The sequence below is a fragment of the Sinohyriopsis cumingii genome, chromosome 7 (assembly GCF_028554795.1).
Source record: "Sinohyriopsis cumingii isolate HCF-2022 chromosome 7, ASM2855479v2, whole genome shotgun sequence".
NCBI lineage: Eukaryota > Metazoa > Mollusca > Bivalvia > Unionida > Unionidae > Sinohyriopsis > Sinohyriopsis cumingii.
This window is the reverse complement of record NC_142967.1, coordinates 3880403-3895429: the sequence shown is the minus strand read 5'-3', so window position 1 is coordinate 3895429 and position 15027 is coordinate 3880403. Positions and strand designations below refer to the sequence as shown.

Here is a 15027-nt window from a genome sequence, read left to right as displayed (position 1 = left end):
TGTGGCAGTTTATAGTGATGTCTAGCACTGGGGCATCATGCTCCAGACATGTAGCATGGTGTCCCACCCAGTCACATTATTCTGGCACCAGGTCTACCAGTTCTGACACAAACCTTTTAATGCTGAGCGCCAAGCGAGGCAGCTGTTAGTACCATTTTTATCAGTCTTTGATATTGGGGGCGCTCACCAATTAGTATGCACTTTTGAGAGAGTGACGTATGTAAGGTGAAGTTGTTCGCATTTAAAACATGCACAATGGAGAGAATGTTGGCATACCTCTGTGCTACATTAATGTAATGTGGATTATATTTCTTTCGATATTGTACTTTTGGAAATTGTACATGACTTAAGCACACTGTTAACTAAAGTGACTGCTCCCTTGTGCTAAAAACATCAGCCTGAATTAGTATAAAGTACACTATCCATAGCAGCTATTAAAATAGGGAAAATGAATTTTGCCAGACTAGACAATACCAGCTTCTGAAAGTGCAATGAATGTATTATCAAATATATAAAATGTATAAAAAAAAGTTATCGGCTCTTTTTTATACAATTTACCTCTTAAATTCAGGAAGTGAAAATGACCAAGTAAAGCTTGCACGTTTTTGAAAGATGCACATCTGGAGTAAAGCCAAGCTGTATACTCTATAACCCATATTACACCCATCAATCATACATGAAAATAAAGGAAATTAAAGGTTCTTTGAATTATACCTCAGATATACACGGTCCTTTTTTAAACAGCCGGTATAACCAGTGAGGAAATCTGGGGAAATTCTTTTTCTTAAAATTCTAACCCTATGCAAAATGCGAGACTGTAGAGCGCCACCTTAAAGCAAATATAAAAATGTATGCAATTATTTTTTAATTTTCCTGTAATTATGTATGATGTTCTGAATAAAATTGTACATTCATATTGATGTTAAGCATGAAAATAAGCTAATTATGCTCATTTTGCTGTTGCTTACATAACTTGCCATGAGGCATTTTTGTGTGAGTAGTGGCCTTAATTATGGGGAAATTAGAAGTCTTAGAATATAGGAATAGAGTCAACTTTAATTTAAAACTGTTGCAATAAGTAAAATAAATATATAGTGAAAATGTTACCTTTTCATTTATTTGCAATGAAATAAAAAAATAAATGATGAGAAAGCGAATTCGCTTCTTCCATATTAAACAATAGGCAAATATTTTACCCTTTGACCTTTATGAACCTGATCTGTTACATCTCTTTTCAAACTCTAAAATTCATTGTTGATATCTCAGAAATAATTCTGTCTAGTTTCATGATCCTGTCATTCAGCATGGCATTGGTTGCTATGTTTACAAAGTAATGTGCATTTTTAAAATAGCTCACTTTTTATCATGGGGGGAGGGGCTGGACTTGTTAGAGACTATACCCATAAATACTGTTCTGTGGGGGGAAATACAGGAGAAATATTCAAAAGGACTGTTTAGATGCTTGCGACTTAAACGTTTCAGCCATAAAATAAAAATTAAATCATACAATAATAATACCTATGTTCTCTTTATGGGGGCGATCACCAGTTATTATGTGCTTTAGAGAGTGACGTATGTAAGGTGAAGTTGTTCGCATTTAAAACATGCACAATGGAGAGAATGTTGGCATACCTCTGTGCTACATTAATGTAATGTGGATGATATTTCTTTCGATATTGTACTTTTGGAAACTGTACATGATTTAAGCACACTGCTAACTAAAGTGACTGCTCCCTTGTGCTAAAAATATCAGCCTGAATTAGTCTAAAATACACTATCCATAGCAGCTACTAAAATAGGGAAAATGAATTTTGCCAGACTAGACAATGCCAGCTTCTGAAAGTGCAATGAATGAATTACCAAATATATAAAATGTATAAAAAAAAACGTTATCGACTCTTTTTTATACAATTTACCTCTTAAGTTCAGGAAGTGAAAATGACCACGTAGAGCTAGCATGTTTTTGAAAGGTGCACGTCTGGAGTAAGGCGAAGATGTATACTCTATAACCCATATTACACCCATCAATCATACACCAAAATAAGAGAATTAAAGGTTCTTTGAATTATACCTAAGATATACAAGGTCCTTTTCTAAACAGACAGTATAACCAGTGAGGAAAGCTGGGGAAATTCTTTCTCTTTACAATTCTAACCCTATGCAAAATGCGAGACTGTAGAGCGCCACCATTACTCGGCCGGGGATAGAACCCACGACCTCTAGCATCCGCCACCGGAGCGGTCCGTACATATGTACCTACGCATGTATGTATGTATGTATGTATGTATGTATGTATGTATGCATGCATGTATGTATGTATGTATGTATGTATGTATGTGTCGACCTTTCCTGTGGCATAAGTGGTTAAAGCGTCCACCTCTGTATCGGAGGATCTCGGGTTCGAACCCCGTCCTAGTCATACCAAAGACTAATAAACCTTTTACTTGCAACTGCCTGACTGTGCGTTCTGCATTAAGAGGTTACTTTTAGGACTGGTCGGCCTGGTTTCAAGTGGTACATGATGCTATATGCCGGCGGCATAATGTCCCAGTGCTGAACTTCAGTATGAGCTGCCACAATGCAGACATCGTAGCGATATGAGTGAAAAATTGTTGAAGGTACGTTACAAATCAAAGTCACAAACAGACACATACACTTACACACACAGACACTTACACACACACACACACACATACACACACGCACGCACGCACGCACGCATACATACATACATACATACATACATACATACATACATCTTGAGAGAGAGAAAGGGAGATATAAAGATAGATAAATAGGTAGGTAGATGGATGGATGGATGATCGATCGATCGATAGATAGATAGATAGATATATGGATGGATGGATAGATAGATCCAAGACAATAAATTCCTGGACTATTTTCTTTGGGAAGAAACGGGCCTGGGACAGATGTAAGAAAGCAAAGAACTTCCGTTTAATACAGGCAAACTAGTTAAGCAAGTTAAATTAGACACTTCACTCCACTGTACAAAGCATTAGAAATGTACGATTTATACATTTTTGTTGTTTCCAGGAAAAGATTTCAAATTTTATATTATCACGCAAGCTCCCTCAGTTCTCGCGAATTATAGGATGGTTTCGCATTGGATAAATGTCTGTATAACAATGATGTTGACACCTATATAACAGACGAAAATCAATATCGACTAGAACATATTTCCAAATTTAATTAGAAACACGTCAGTGTGCTATATGACGTATGGTTACACTACATTTTGTAACTAAAATTTCAGTCACCCAAAGGAGTAGTCAGTGACGTCAGTTATATTACTTTGGAAAATTCCACCCCACCCCACCTCTCCCCGAACAGCAGTAAATGATCGATGGCTTAGAATGTGTCCTGACGAATGCGCAGACCCAGTACTTCTGTGATGCTCTTACAGGATACGTGCCATAATGTTTTAATTTGCAATATAACGAACTTACATAAACCGGAAAATCCTAACCGCAGAAAAAAAATAGCAAAAGTTGTCCATGCTTAAAAACTTGCAAAGATAATAAATTAAACCACTATATTCAAAGATCAATAAAATGAAAGTCTTTCACAGCAATAAAACATTTTGATACCAGTCTACTTTTAATTAAGAAAGTTATTCTTTTTTTATAAGGAGGGTACCCAAGAAAAGTAAATCGTCCTGGAATAAACGAATAAAGGTATGCATTATCAAAATCAATATGGCGGAGGGGCCTCAGTAGTCGCGTTCCGTCTGTGAGATATGCGAGATACGTATATTCTAATGTTAGTTTACATCAGAGCGGTGCATTATGGGTAAAACTTACTAATTTTCTGTAGATTAGTGAATGTGGTGGATGGTTATCAGCCGCCTCACGATTACTGGAAGTGAGACGTAGAAGTCAGATAATTCAGTGTAGGAAATTGAAGAAAAGACGAATTCACTGGATGACTGACCACTTACGAAATACCAGTTTGACATCGGGTATAACAACTCACGACCGCTGAGGTGGCACGTGAGTATTTTAGAATTGTGACATCACGATAAGAAACTATCATCGAAGTAAGAAGTCATTCTGGTATGAAAAAGATGCCCTTGTGTTTAACATTGACACTGATGGAAATTTTACGCATTTTTTATTGTTGTGTCTTTATACTACTTTGAACTGTCTGGTATGTCATCCGTACAGCAATACCTGTTACGCTGCTATCTCTCGACGAATTACGTGAGGTCCTCGTAAAAGATGGGTGTGCGATCATGCCTCCCTTTAACGTAACAGCCATTCAACTGTTATCTTCGACATGTAATTTATTATAGTTACTAAATATTTGACAACCAACTAAACCATTCGTGAAAAAGCTTCCAAAATGGAAGCACTTGTGTTTGGATCTTATTCTTCTCATCTCAGGAATGTGAGGCTGATGACATGATTTCCTTCCTTTATATATCAGAGAGACTCAGGAGCATTGTTGCTGCTCGATATAGTTTTAGTGTAATACAGTAATCTTTAGAAAGTTTATATAACTATATTTTATATTTGTTTTTTGATTATAATTAATCAAGCTTTGTTTAATGAGTACCGCGTTCTATAAATGCTATCAAGGTAATTTCTCTTTCGGTTCATTAAAATTTTGGTTTGACAACTTTATTTAAATTCTACTTTAGTTTGAAATTCATATTTGTAGACATCATGGATAAAATGTTTTCCTTTAAAAAGATCGATTCGCAGCACATTTATGTTAATCAGGATATAAATAAGAACGCAGACTACAATTGTGTGGTCTCAACCGAGATCGCCACGGCAAGACGCATGCGTCAACATGTTTGCCGTTTATGGATATGAATGTTGGTCCTAACGAGCAAATATTGTCATCTTCACAGTACCAAATAATGTCGATGGTCACTTTATAACTGTAAAATTAAGCCCAAAATCGGGCGTTATAATATGTACTCAGTTGATACAGTTACATTATTTATTACATCCGTGAAATCTTAGCGCAATCGGATCAACATTTTCGGAGGAATTAGCCTGTATCATCCCATTTTTTTGATACAGTATATTCATCATATTCTAGTAAAGGACTCAGTATTTGTGACATCTAACGGGCCCTTCTGGCTATTGCCCTATTAACCCAGTCCGATATGTGGATCTACTGAAGGCAACCCAATCGTCCAGTGTGTGCGAGGTGAGCGAGACAGAGAAAGAGCACGTGCGTATGCTACTACTAAACGTGCGAATGAGTGAGTGAGCTGCGTTTTCAATCGCAAATTAGTGTTTATAAAGAAAGAGCGTCTATTAGCCATTATTTTCTATTAGTATAGGAAGCCTACGATCATTAGGATTGCCACGTGCTGCGAAGTGTGCAAGTCCAGACACGTTTCACCCTTATCACCCTTAATTAAATTGTTGATCGAATTTGTTTTTGTAGTTTGATTAACGCCATTATGATGCAGACTATAGGCTATACCACAGGGTTTCATTACTAAGACAACTATGAGTACCCAACACCATTGAAGGGTCTAACCTGTAACAGGGGAAGAAACGAGTCCGCACGCCTCGGTAGCCCAAACCCTCCAAGTTTGTCCTAATTTCGTCGGCTAATTTCCAACTTTAGCCAGCCGTAATCTAGAATAGTTAAAATTTCAAAATAGCTCGACAAACGTCGTTCATTTAGTGACATAATGGGCAAAATTGTTCGCCAATTGTTCGCCTTTACAAGTACTGGAGAGGAAGTGCCGTTTGCATTCGGACAGTCTTGGATTTCACCATTGACCAAAAGAGGTTTAGACTAGAGCTTGTTCGGATCTTACCTTTCGGTCAATGGTGAAGGGTATGAACTCGTGTCTTCTCTTGTTTAATATTGTAACAAGTCAGACCCGTCAAACCCTCGATTTATTGACGGATACTCCTACTTTTCTTTGTAAGGAGTCATTGTGGGCTATACATGACGGTCAGTACAACTGGTGGAAGAAGAACCCGGGATAACCAGATGAGTACCACTTACCCAATAGAAACAACTGGCACATACACACATTGGCCGAACCCGGGATAACCAGATGAGTACCACTTACCCAATAGAAACAACTGGCACATACACACATTGGCCGAACCCGGGATAACCAGATGAGTACCACTTACCCAATAGAAACAACTGGCACATACACACATTGACCGAACCCGAGATTCAAACACAAGTGGACAGAGATGAGATGACAATGATCAGGATAAGAGAACGCTTTAGACTACTGGGCCACCTGGTGTATCTGACCGAGTTTGTGAATGCGATCATATAGTTCACAGGCCTACTTACACAAGTTAGTAAATAAACAACATAAACATAGCATTAATTACACGGATATATATTTCATTTATAAAAGGAGATTTATCAACTTCTGTTTTTTATATGTTTCACTAACATTTACAACATTTCGATTGCGAACAGTGGATTTTGTCAAAATTATATGACAACCATTTTAAAATTCGTATGGAAACGTATTTTCTTGCAACTAATTTTCGTCTTAATTAAAACTGTGTTCACAACTGCAGAAAAAAATATAGCAGAAATCTGATGAATGTGAACTCAAAATTAAAACAAGTTTTACATTCCAAACTCTATCGTCAACTATGTGTGCTTGATCTACATTACCGGAAGAGAAAGTGAGTTAACCGATTCGTCCCACATCTTCTAGAGCGGCCAACATTGCGCGGCCCTGTGATAAATAGATTTCAGACGATATCTTGATTATCCAATCAGCCATAGCTTTGAAAATTGGCACAATAGCTTACTGTGTAATAAGAAATAACATGGTGATATTATGTTGATAACGTTATTAGAACAATGTAAAGTTAACATATTTTTCATGGCTCTTTTTATGTCAGAATTATTCAAAAGTTCATAAACAGCATTTTTAAAGAGATGAACTGTAATTTCATTTCATTTTCAGCACTAATTTACATATAGCAAGGAAACAGCAGCTCAAAATAAATGCCTAAATCTTTGAGATATGTAGAGAAAGTATGCCATTGTGCCGTTATTCGTTTTAACCTTAAAGCTTCAAATTAAAAGAAGAAAATTAAGTCGGGTACCGGACTTTGACTATATACATGTATAGTCTCAAACGAAAACTTAAGAATGCTAATGCAGTAAATCATTCATGCTGAATTAAAGAACTTTATTTAATACAGCCAAAAAGTATGAAATATCATTGACCAAGAACTAAAAATTAAAAATGTTGACTAATAAAATATTTAACTTTTCGATAATTTCGATTTATTTAACGATTTTGTCCAACACAAACTGGATTTATCTGACCAGTGTAATTGGGTTTATTTTATGTATTTATCTCAATAATAGCAAAAGATTACACTATTATAAGTAAAAACAAAAATTGTAATGTAAAACTTAAGTTATCTCGAAGAGTTTATTGAATAATGTGATATTAAATAAATAAATAGTGTGCAGTCATTATCTGATGAAAGTGCATCTGAAAACCGCAGGAGTCTTTTTTATGGGATGGGGGGGGGGTAGGGATTATAACAAATGGTAACAAAATAATTCATCACAATGTGTATTGCAGCAGTATATAAGCAAGATTAACGTAACTATTTTACTTACATTGGCTATCACAAAAATGACATCATTTATAATAATAGCAAAACTGAAGGTTGAATACTCCAAAATATCAACTCAATTAAATTAACTGCATTGGCCCGACGAAACTACTTTGAAACAGGTATGCATATTGGAAAATAAGGACTGGATTTAGGCATAAGCTAAACAAGCCACAGCTTAGGGCCTCACTGTCTGAAGGGATCTCTCATAATTTCAGATTTTGTTTTTAAAATTACATTTTTATTATAATTTATATTTAAGTAATAATTTAACCCGTGAGTTTTTGGTATACTACGTTCACTATTATTATCTATGCAGTATATTTTATATACCTTGCATAATTTACATCATATTAATTAGCAAAAAATTGCCAAGTTCAGTTTTTACAGACCCATATTCTCTGTTAACACTTACCAAATAGGGCTTCTACAGCCTCCCATAGCTTAGGGCCTCACCATGTCTAAATCCAGCCTTGTGTAAAATCTACACCACATATTGAGTTGGAACAGGGAGGACGTGAACATTCCGTAAATTCCATTACTACAAGCTATTTCCTCTAATATTTGAATTATATGACGTAAAGTAACGTGGTTTTCCTTTTAGCAGCTTAAAAGAAAAACAAGAGGTGTACAATCGTGTATGGTATTGGAGAAAAATAATGCGTAACAGTGTTTGGTAGATTACATCTAAATAGCGAAACGCCCCATGCCAACACTTGCTTCAGCTTCAGCTTCAGTAAATTTCGATTGCATGCCATATTAGTAATCTGTATTTGCATTATTTGTATTAAATACACTTGTATCTATCATTTCCAAATTAATCTCCTTCAACTAAACAAAAAAGTCCTTTTTGTCCTTGCGTGGGTGAAGAGAGATCTAAAATTCGAACATTTTGCATACTACCATTCAGTGAATCAAACTTATTTCAGATCTAATGCGTGTTGACAGTTTCGTTTCGTATTCTCACAAAAGAAAGTTCCCATAACCATGATCAGCATATATGTTTACATTAATTTAACACATATTTCAATACTGAGACTGGTTTTTAAGAAGAAACATTTCATAATGAAGGTTTTACAGGGTATTAGTGAAGGAACCAGTGTGTCTGTTATAATAGCTAGCATATTTAAGAAAGAAAGGTCGCTGAGTGGTAGAAAACAATTAGTGAAAAAATTAACAACGTTTCTTCGGAAGACGCATGCGTATGGGTCAATTGTATGCATTAGGAGGCGTGAACCTAAAACCAAGTTCATTTATTTGCTGTACTACATAACGAAATGGAGAGATCTCAGCCATGGGGATTTTGATGGTGGGCACATTCATATAAATTTTCCTCAAAAACATACCACAAAGTGTATAATGATCATCGGTTATAACGTTTTGTCTTTGATATATCGTCGATATGACGTAAGCTAATTTTGCATTTCTTTCCACTAAAGCTTAATAATGTTGAAAATATGAGCCTTACGGTCAGTGGAAATTGATTTAAATATCTGTACACTTTTGTAGCTATGGTTTCTTGAAAGGTCTTTAGTAAGACATAGTTCTGACAGGCCAAAGCAGCGGAAGCATTTTCAAAACCTATAACATTAAATGTATTGTATTGTATTAGGCAACATTACACTGCCGTTACGGCGTCTGAACATAAAGGATCCGTGGAATCTCTCGAAGCCTTTGAACCATTTTCAACAATAAGATATTTCTTCCTCATATGATTCCTTCCATTCTTAGCTTTACTCGGACTAAAATCAAATGATGATGTTCTATCGTCCATGCAAACATGGCATGTCTTTTGGAATAGAATTTTCTTGAAAGCTGACCTAAATTCCTGATTAAAAATGCTATAAATGATCGGATTTAAGCAGGAATTAACATATCCTAACCATGTCAGGATTTGGAATAGTATAATGGGAGCACATTTACAATAGGCCTCAATTAGGTTCAGTATGAAGAAGGGCAGCCAACAGAAAAGGAAAACTCCCATGATAATTCCTAACGTCACGGCTGCCTTATGGTCAGAAACTTTTGAGGATGTCCCCTTCCCAGAATTCTTAGAATCCTGGAGGTGATTCCCGACTAAAGTGCTTTTAATACTCTTTACTTGTTGCCTTGCGTACATATACAGCTTGCAATATAAGGCTAACATGACGATGCATGGACTATAAAAGCTAATTGTGGAAGACACAACTGCATACGTTCCACTGATTTCAAGAATACATTTATCAGGCGGTTGCGGGGAATTATCAACGGGATTTCTATGCCATCCAAGATGGATTGGTATGAATGAAATTATCACAGACATTATCCACACAAAAGCTATCATTGCAGCTACTTTCTTCCACGTCATCAATCGCGCATATTTGAGCGGATCCCGAATGTGGATGTAACGATCTAAGGATATCACACAAAGGTTCAAAATGGAAGCCGTAGAGCACATAATATCCGATGATACCCATATGTTGCAGAAAATGGATCCAAACATCCAAGTTCCAGAAATATCATTGACCACCGCAAACGTCATCACAACACCAGCTACTAAAAGATCCGCTATCGCCAAAGACACGAGGAAGAGATTGTTGAGATGTTTTAACCTTCGATCAGTAAAAACGGCTATGCACACAAGAATATTCCCAGATATGGCTAGAAATATAATAGTCACTAATATTATCCCAATAATTACTCGTTCAGCAACAGAGTACCCAAAATGGGGATCCTCAGGAGCAGCCGATGTATAATTATTCGTGGTGAAATTCCCAGCATAGGTTACTGAATCGGATGCAGTGGTGCTAAAAGGGAGCTTCAGAAGCGTATAATTGGTCATATTCTAGTTTGAATCTTTGTAGTTCCTGATTCTGATGTGAATAATTGGCCTGCCGGGGTTGCATATAAACTAGAGTTACCGTAAACGTTTTGTGATACTTTCCTCTGACAACAATGATCATACTAGCCTTCAAGGAAACGTCTGACTGGTATCTGCGCAAAAACGTAATCTTTTCAGACAAGACCGTCACATATACGTGTGACAGTCTAGCGCATAATTAGATCAGCTGAAGATATATTGCTTGTGTCAATTTAACAAACACAATTTTTGCGTATACCAAGTGTCAGAGAATAGCTTGTATAGCTCTCTGATATGGATTGAAGTTTGATTAAACGTAGTGTGTATTCCTTCGTATGAGTAAACACCTTGAACGTACCGCCCAAATTTGCTTCAACCACCTTGATAAACATTGAAAATAGATTATGTTGTCCTACATTTTACTCATCTACAGTTATGGTAGTTAGTGCCATTTGCCTTCGCACCGCTGATCAAACATTCCCGTTTTTGTTCGCATTCCCCTGGTATCAGCGTCGGCAAGGGTAAAGATTTTCACTGTGGGCGGAATGAAGCCAGCTTACCAAAACCCAAAGTTGATTTTCCACTTATATCCACTGCTACAGAGAATAGGACATGACCGAGTTGAGTAAATACCAGATATTAATGTGCTCTTTTCATATAAATATAATTTCAGCAAGTCTCTCACAAAATTAAAACTGACGGGAAACTTGATCAGGGCACATCACTTCAGCGACCGAAAGGTCAAATATATTCGTCAACAGCTTAGAATAATGGCCGAATTCCACCTGAAAGGAAAAGAATATTTAATGTACATAGATTAAACCGTTATGCGATTGAATCTAATATAAGAGTATATTTCAAAAGGTTATGTGTGTACCTACTTTACGTGGGAATATAGTACGATCGATAACGTGTATAATCGCGAAACAGGCTATATAGGTATTCGAACTATAATCAAGCATTTACCATTCAAATATAACGTTTGTTTAAGAACGAAACCCCGGTTTTGAAAATTATAATGATATATTCTAAAAGCATAAGCTGTTAATTGATGACGTTTAATACTTTTCGTTTGTCCATATATATTAACAACAAATCAATACATAAGTTCTTCCCTGCTTTACATATTTCTAACATTGATCGAACATGAGGCAAGTTGGTTTGGGTCTAGAATTGTTACTAGCACTAATATTTAAAATATTATCTTACTACCGATTGGTCATTATGTATAATAATGACCAATCGGTATTAAGATAATATTTTAAGTTTCAAGAAATAAGACTGACCAGATGTAATTCTATTCTTGTACCTTAATTAATATAATTTTAATGAATCATGTTTGAGGTAAGAGAAATATGCTACAACTACTTTTGCACCGAGATCAATAGTAAATGTAAACATTTTCCGGTTAAACATATCTGCAGGAGAAAAGGTATTTCAGAAATAAAAAGACACGTACTTGGGGTGTGAAAATACAGAATATGTAACCAGTACTTACTTAATTTCATGAAATCCCTACGTACCTTATATCACTGCACAATGTAACTTATTTCCAAAACCAGTTATTGGAGTTTATCCTTCGGTTTCAAAATTAAACTTTTAGTCTTCGACAGCAAAGTTCAAATTTAAACAAGATTTTGTTTTTAAGTCAGGAATCACAGCAAACGAAAATCGTGTGCTCATAGTTTCTGTCAAGGATCATACAGAAGGAATTCGTAATGTTTACAAACGGAATATGCAAACAAAATCTTTCTATACAAGTCTAGGCTGTCACTTGGATTAGTAGTCATTTTTTAAGTTGAGCGAAGTATAGCCCATGTACCAGACTAGAATCCAGACTAAACTACTCGAAGATAATTGTTGGCTTCCACAACGGCGATTCCAAAAATGAAAATCTATTTATGCAGGATATTTCAATAGATAAGTCGACATTATTGAGTATTGGTATTTTTTCCATATATATCGATACCCTATTGAGATTAGGGCCATCAGGGCACTTTCAATATCTTAACACGATGTATTTTGTTTGCATGTTTGTATTAACTCTTCCAAAGCGCAGTTAAACTCGTTTATATGTTTAACTCAGGAGAAAATTGTCAAATGACACGTATATAATTATGGTTTTGAAATGCATTTCTGCTAGATAACTAGACATCAGAAAGAGAGAGTAAGTACAATACGAGTTATATACTTGGGTTGTGTCGCCCAATGAAATACTGGAGATCGTACAGGTCTGCCTTGAATATACCAAAGGTATATAATACTACTGAGATAAAATGTGTGTGTGTGTGTGTATGTGTGTGTGTGTGTGTGTGTGTGTGTGTGTGTGTGTGAGAGAGAGAGAGAGAGAGAGATGAAACTTAAAATAGTGTTTCTTAATTACGCTAATAAAAATAAAGATTTTAAAACTTAAACTTGCCGGTGAGCATAATATGCACATCCGTAAATTACTGTTACACACACACACACACACACACACAGACAGACACACACACACACATACATACAGAGAGAGAGACAGAGAGAGAGAGACACACACACATACAGAGAGAGAGAGACGCACACACACACACATACAGAGAGAGAGACACACACACACACAGACGTACACACACACACATATACAGAGAGAGAGAGACGCACACACACACACACAGATGCACACACACACACATACAGAGAGAGAGAGAGACGCACACACACACACACATATATATATAAAATTTATTAATAAATAGTGATAAACAGTTTTAGTAATATTTGTATTATGTATATTTGTATTATGTATATTATATATATATATATATATATATATATATATATATATATATATATATATATATATATATATATATATATATATATATATATATATATATATATATATATAAGAGAGACAAACAGACAGTTAGAGAGAGAGAGAGAGAGAGTATAAATATATAATCGCGAATACTAGATTAATATGGGAATTATAACTAGAAAATCTGTTCCAAGGCATTCACTTAAAGTACGTGATTTATATCTTAACCTGCCAGGCCCAAGGAAAAACCACTTCATTTTTGACGCGTGCACACGGGAAACAATCCGAAGACTACAACACAATACTATGTTATCCGATATATCATGAATGTATTGACTTTGGAGCCAAGTAATCTAAGGTTCAAAATTCATTGCACAGACAATGATAATAAACCGCTATATCTCTTTTTGAATATGTATTATTTCTTTTACATAACAAATATAGCGTTGTGACTGGCATATTCAGTTCCTAGTCAAATAGCCTTTGCTTTCGACGGAAGCGTCTGAATTTCATTTATTTTCCTCTTGGTTGGACAAACTTAACAGTTACGTACACGATTCGGGTAGGTCAGTTATTCCAACGAGATTTTGGTCCAGTTAAATTTAATATTCTACACATTCATGGCAACCTCTCCAAACAAATTATGACCTCGTCTTGCAACTTTAATTAACTCTACGAAACGTGTCATACAAAGTAATGATATCAGTTGCATGATCATTGTATGTGGTATTTTTGCAGTCTACGAATTCAACTGAAGGTATCTTCAAATTTGATCACTTTGGGACTAATTTTATAACAACTGTTAATTAAGTTTATTTCAGAAGCGGAGGTTGCAGATAAGTGGTATGTATAAGCTAAATTCCCATTCTTTTACGTTAAAATAACATCAATTTCGATGAAAAGCATAGAATGGTTGCCATTCTTAAACACAACTACTCTTATAACCAAGCTCCCATATAGAATGGTTGCCATTCTTAAACACAACTATTCTTATAACCAAGCTCCCGTTGAGCAAACATCTGAATCTGCCCATGATACTGCCAGGGACGCTTTGTTTATGTGATCTCGTGTCTTTTATAAAGCAGAAGTGTAGTTAACTGAATGAGTCCAAGTCTAATATCCAACTTTACTCATGTGACCTTTCCGTCATAAAATGCCCTTCTTGAACCCCAGATCGATACAAAGGTGTTTTGTTACTAAAACTTCTTCTTAATAAACACTGACACTTCTTTTTAATAAGAACCCACGGTAAATACATTTTCTTATGCTAGAGTGTCATCTGATCTAAAATATATTAATCTACTTTTAGAATTCAAGCTCAGACACAAATCACGTTAAGTGAGATCAATAGTGTGTGTAAAAGACACACCATTTGTGAGTTTGACAGGTCATGGAGCAATGAAACCAAACAGACGTTTGCCTGCATTGTGATTCAGTGAACATGACACAAAAATATCGAAGTAAATTTACAAGACTCACACAACATTACAAGAACTCGTCCTCGGCATTCTGTGGGATATAATATTTATTTTCTTATTGATTTCAAAGGTGTTCTTTGTAGCAGGTTACTTCTGTAGATCTTTGCGTACATTACTTCCCTTCGAGTCTGTTGATTCACTCGTTCTCATCTACAGGTTAACAATTTGCAAGAAAATGAAATAAAGTAGGAATATGTGTCTCCATAGACAAACACATGCTCATGAACGCCTCATTGGGGAATATAGCGGAGATCAGCGTGCAAACAAATTAACAAAATGAAACTTAAATAAATTTAATGTTTT

General features: G+C 35.7%; 1 protein-coding gene across 14 annotated transcripts in view; it reads right to left on the bottom strand.

Annotated features, from left to right (window-relative positions):
• Positions 1 to 7551: 7551 nt before the first annotated feature.
• The window catches only part of LOC149794659 (dopamine receptor 1-like), a 119736-nt gene continuing 112260 nt past the window's right edge, over positions 7552 to 15027 (bottom strand). For all 14 annotated transcript variants that reach the window (XM_089964269.1, XM_089964260.1, XM_089964267.1 and 11 more), the window contains one exon: positions 7552 to 11231. In XM_089964269.1, coding sequence (XP_089820395.1) covers positions 9226 to 10428 — 1203 coding nt within the window. In that variant the 5' untranslated portion in view covers positions 10429 to 11231 and the 3' untranslated portion in view covers positions 7552 to 9225. The remainder of the gene's footprint in view (positions 11232 to 15027) is intronic.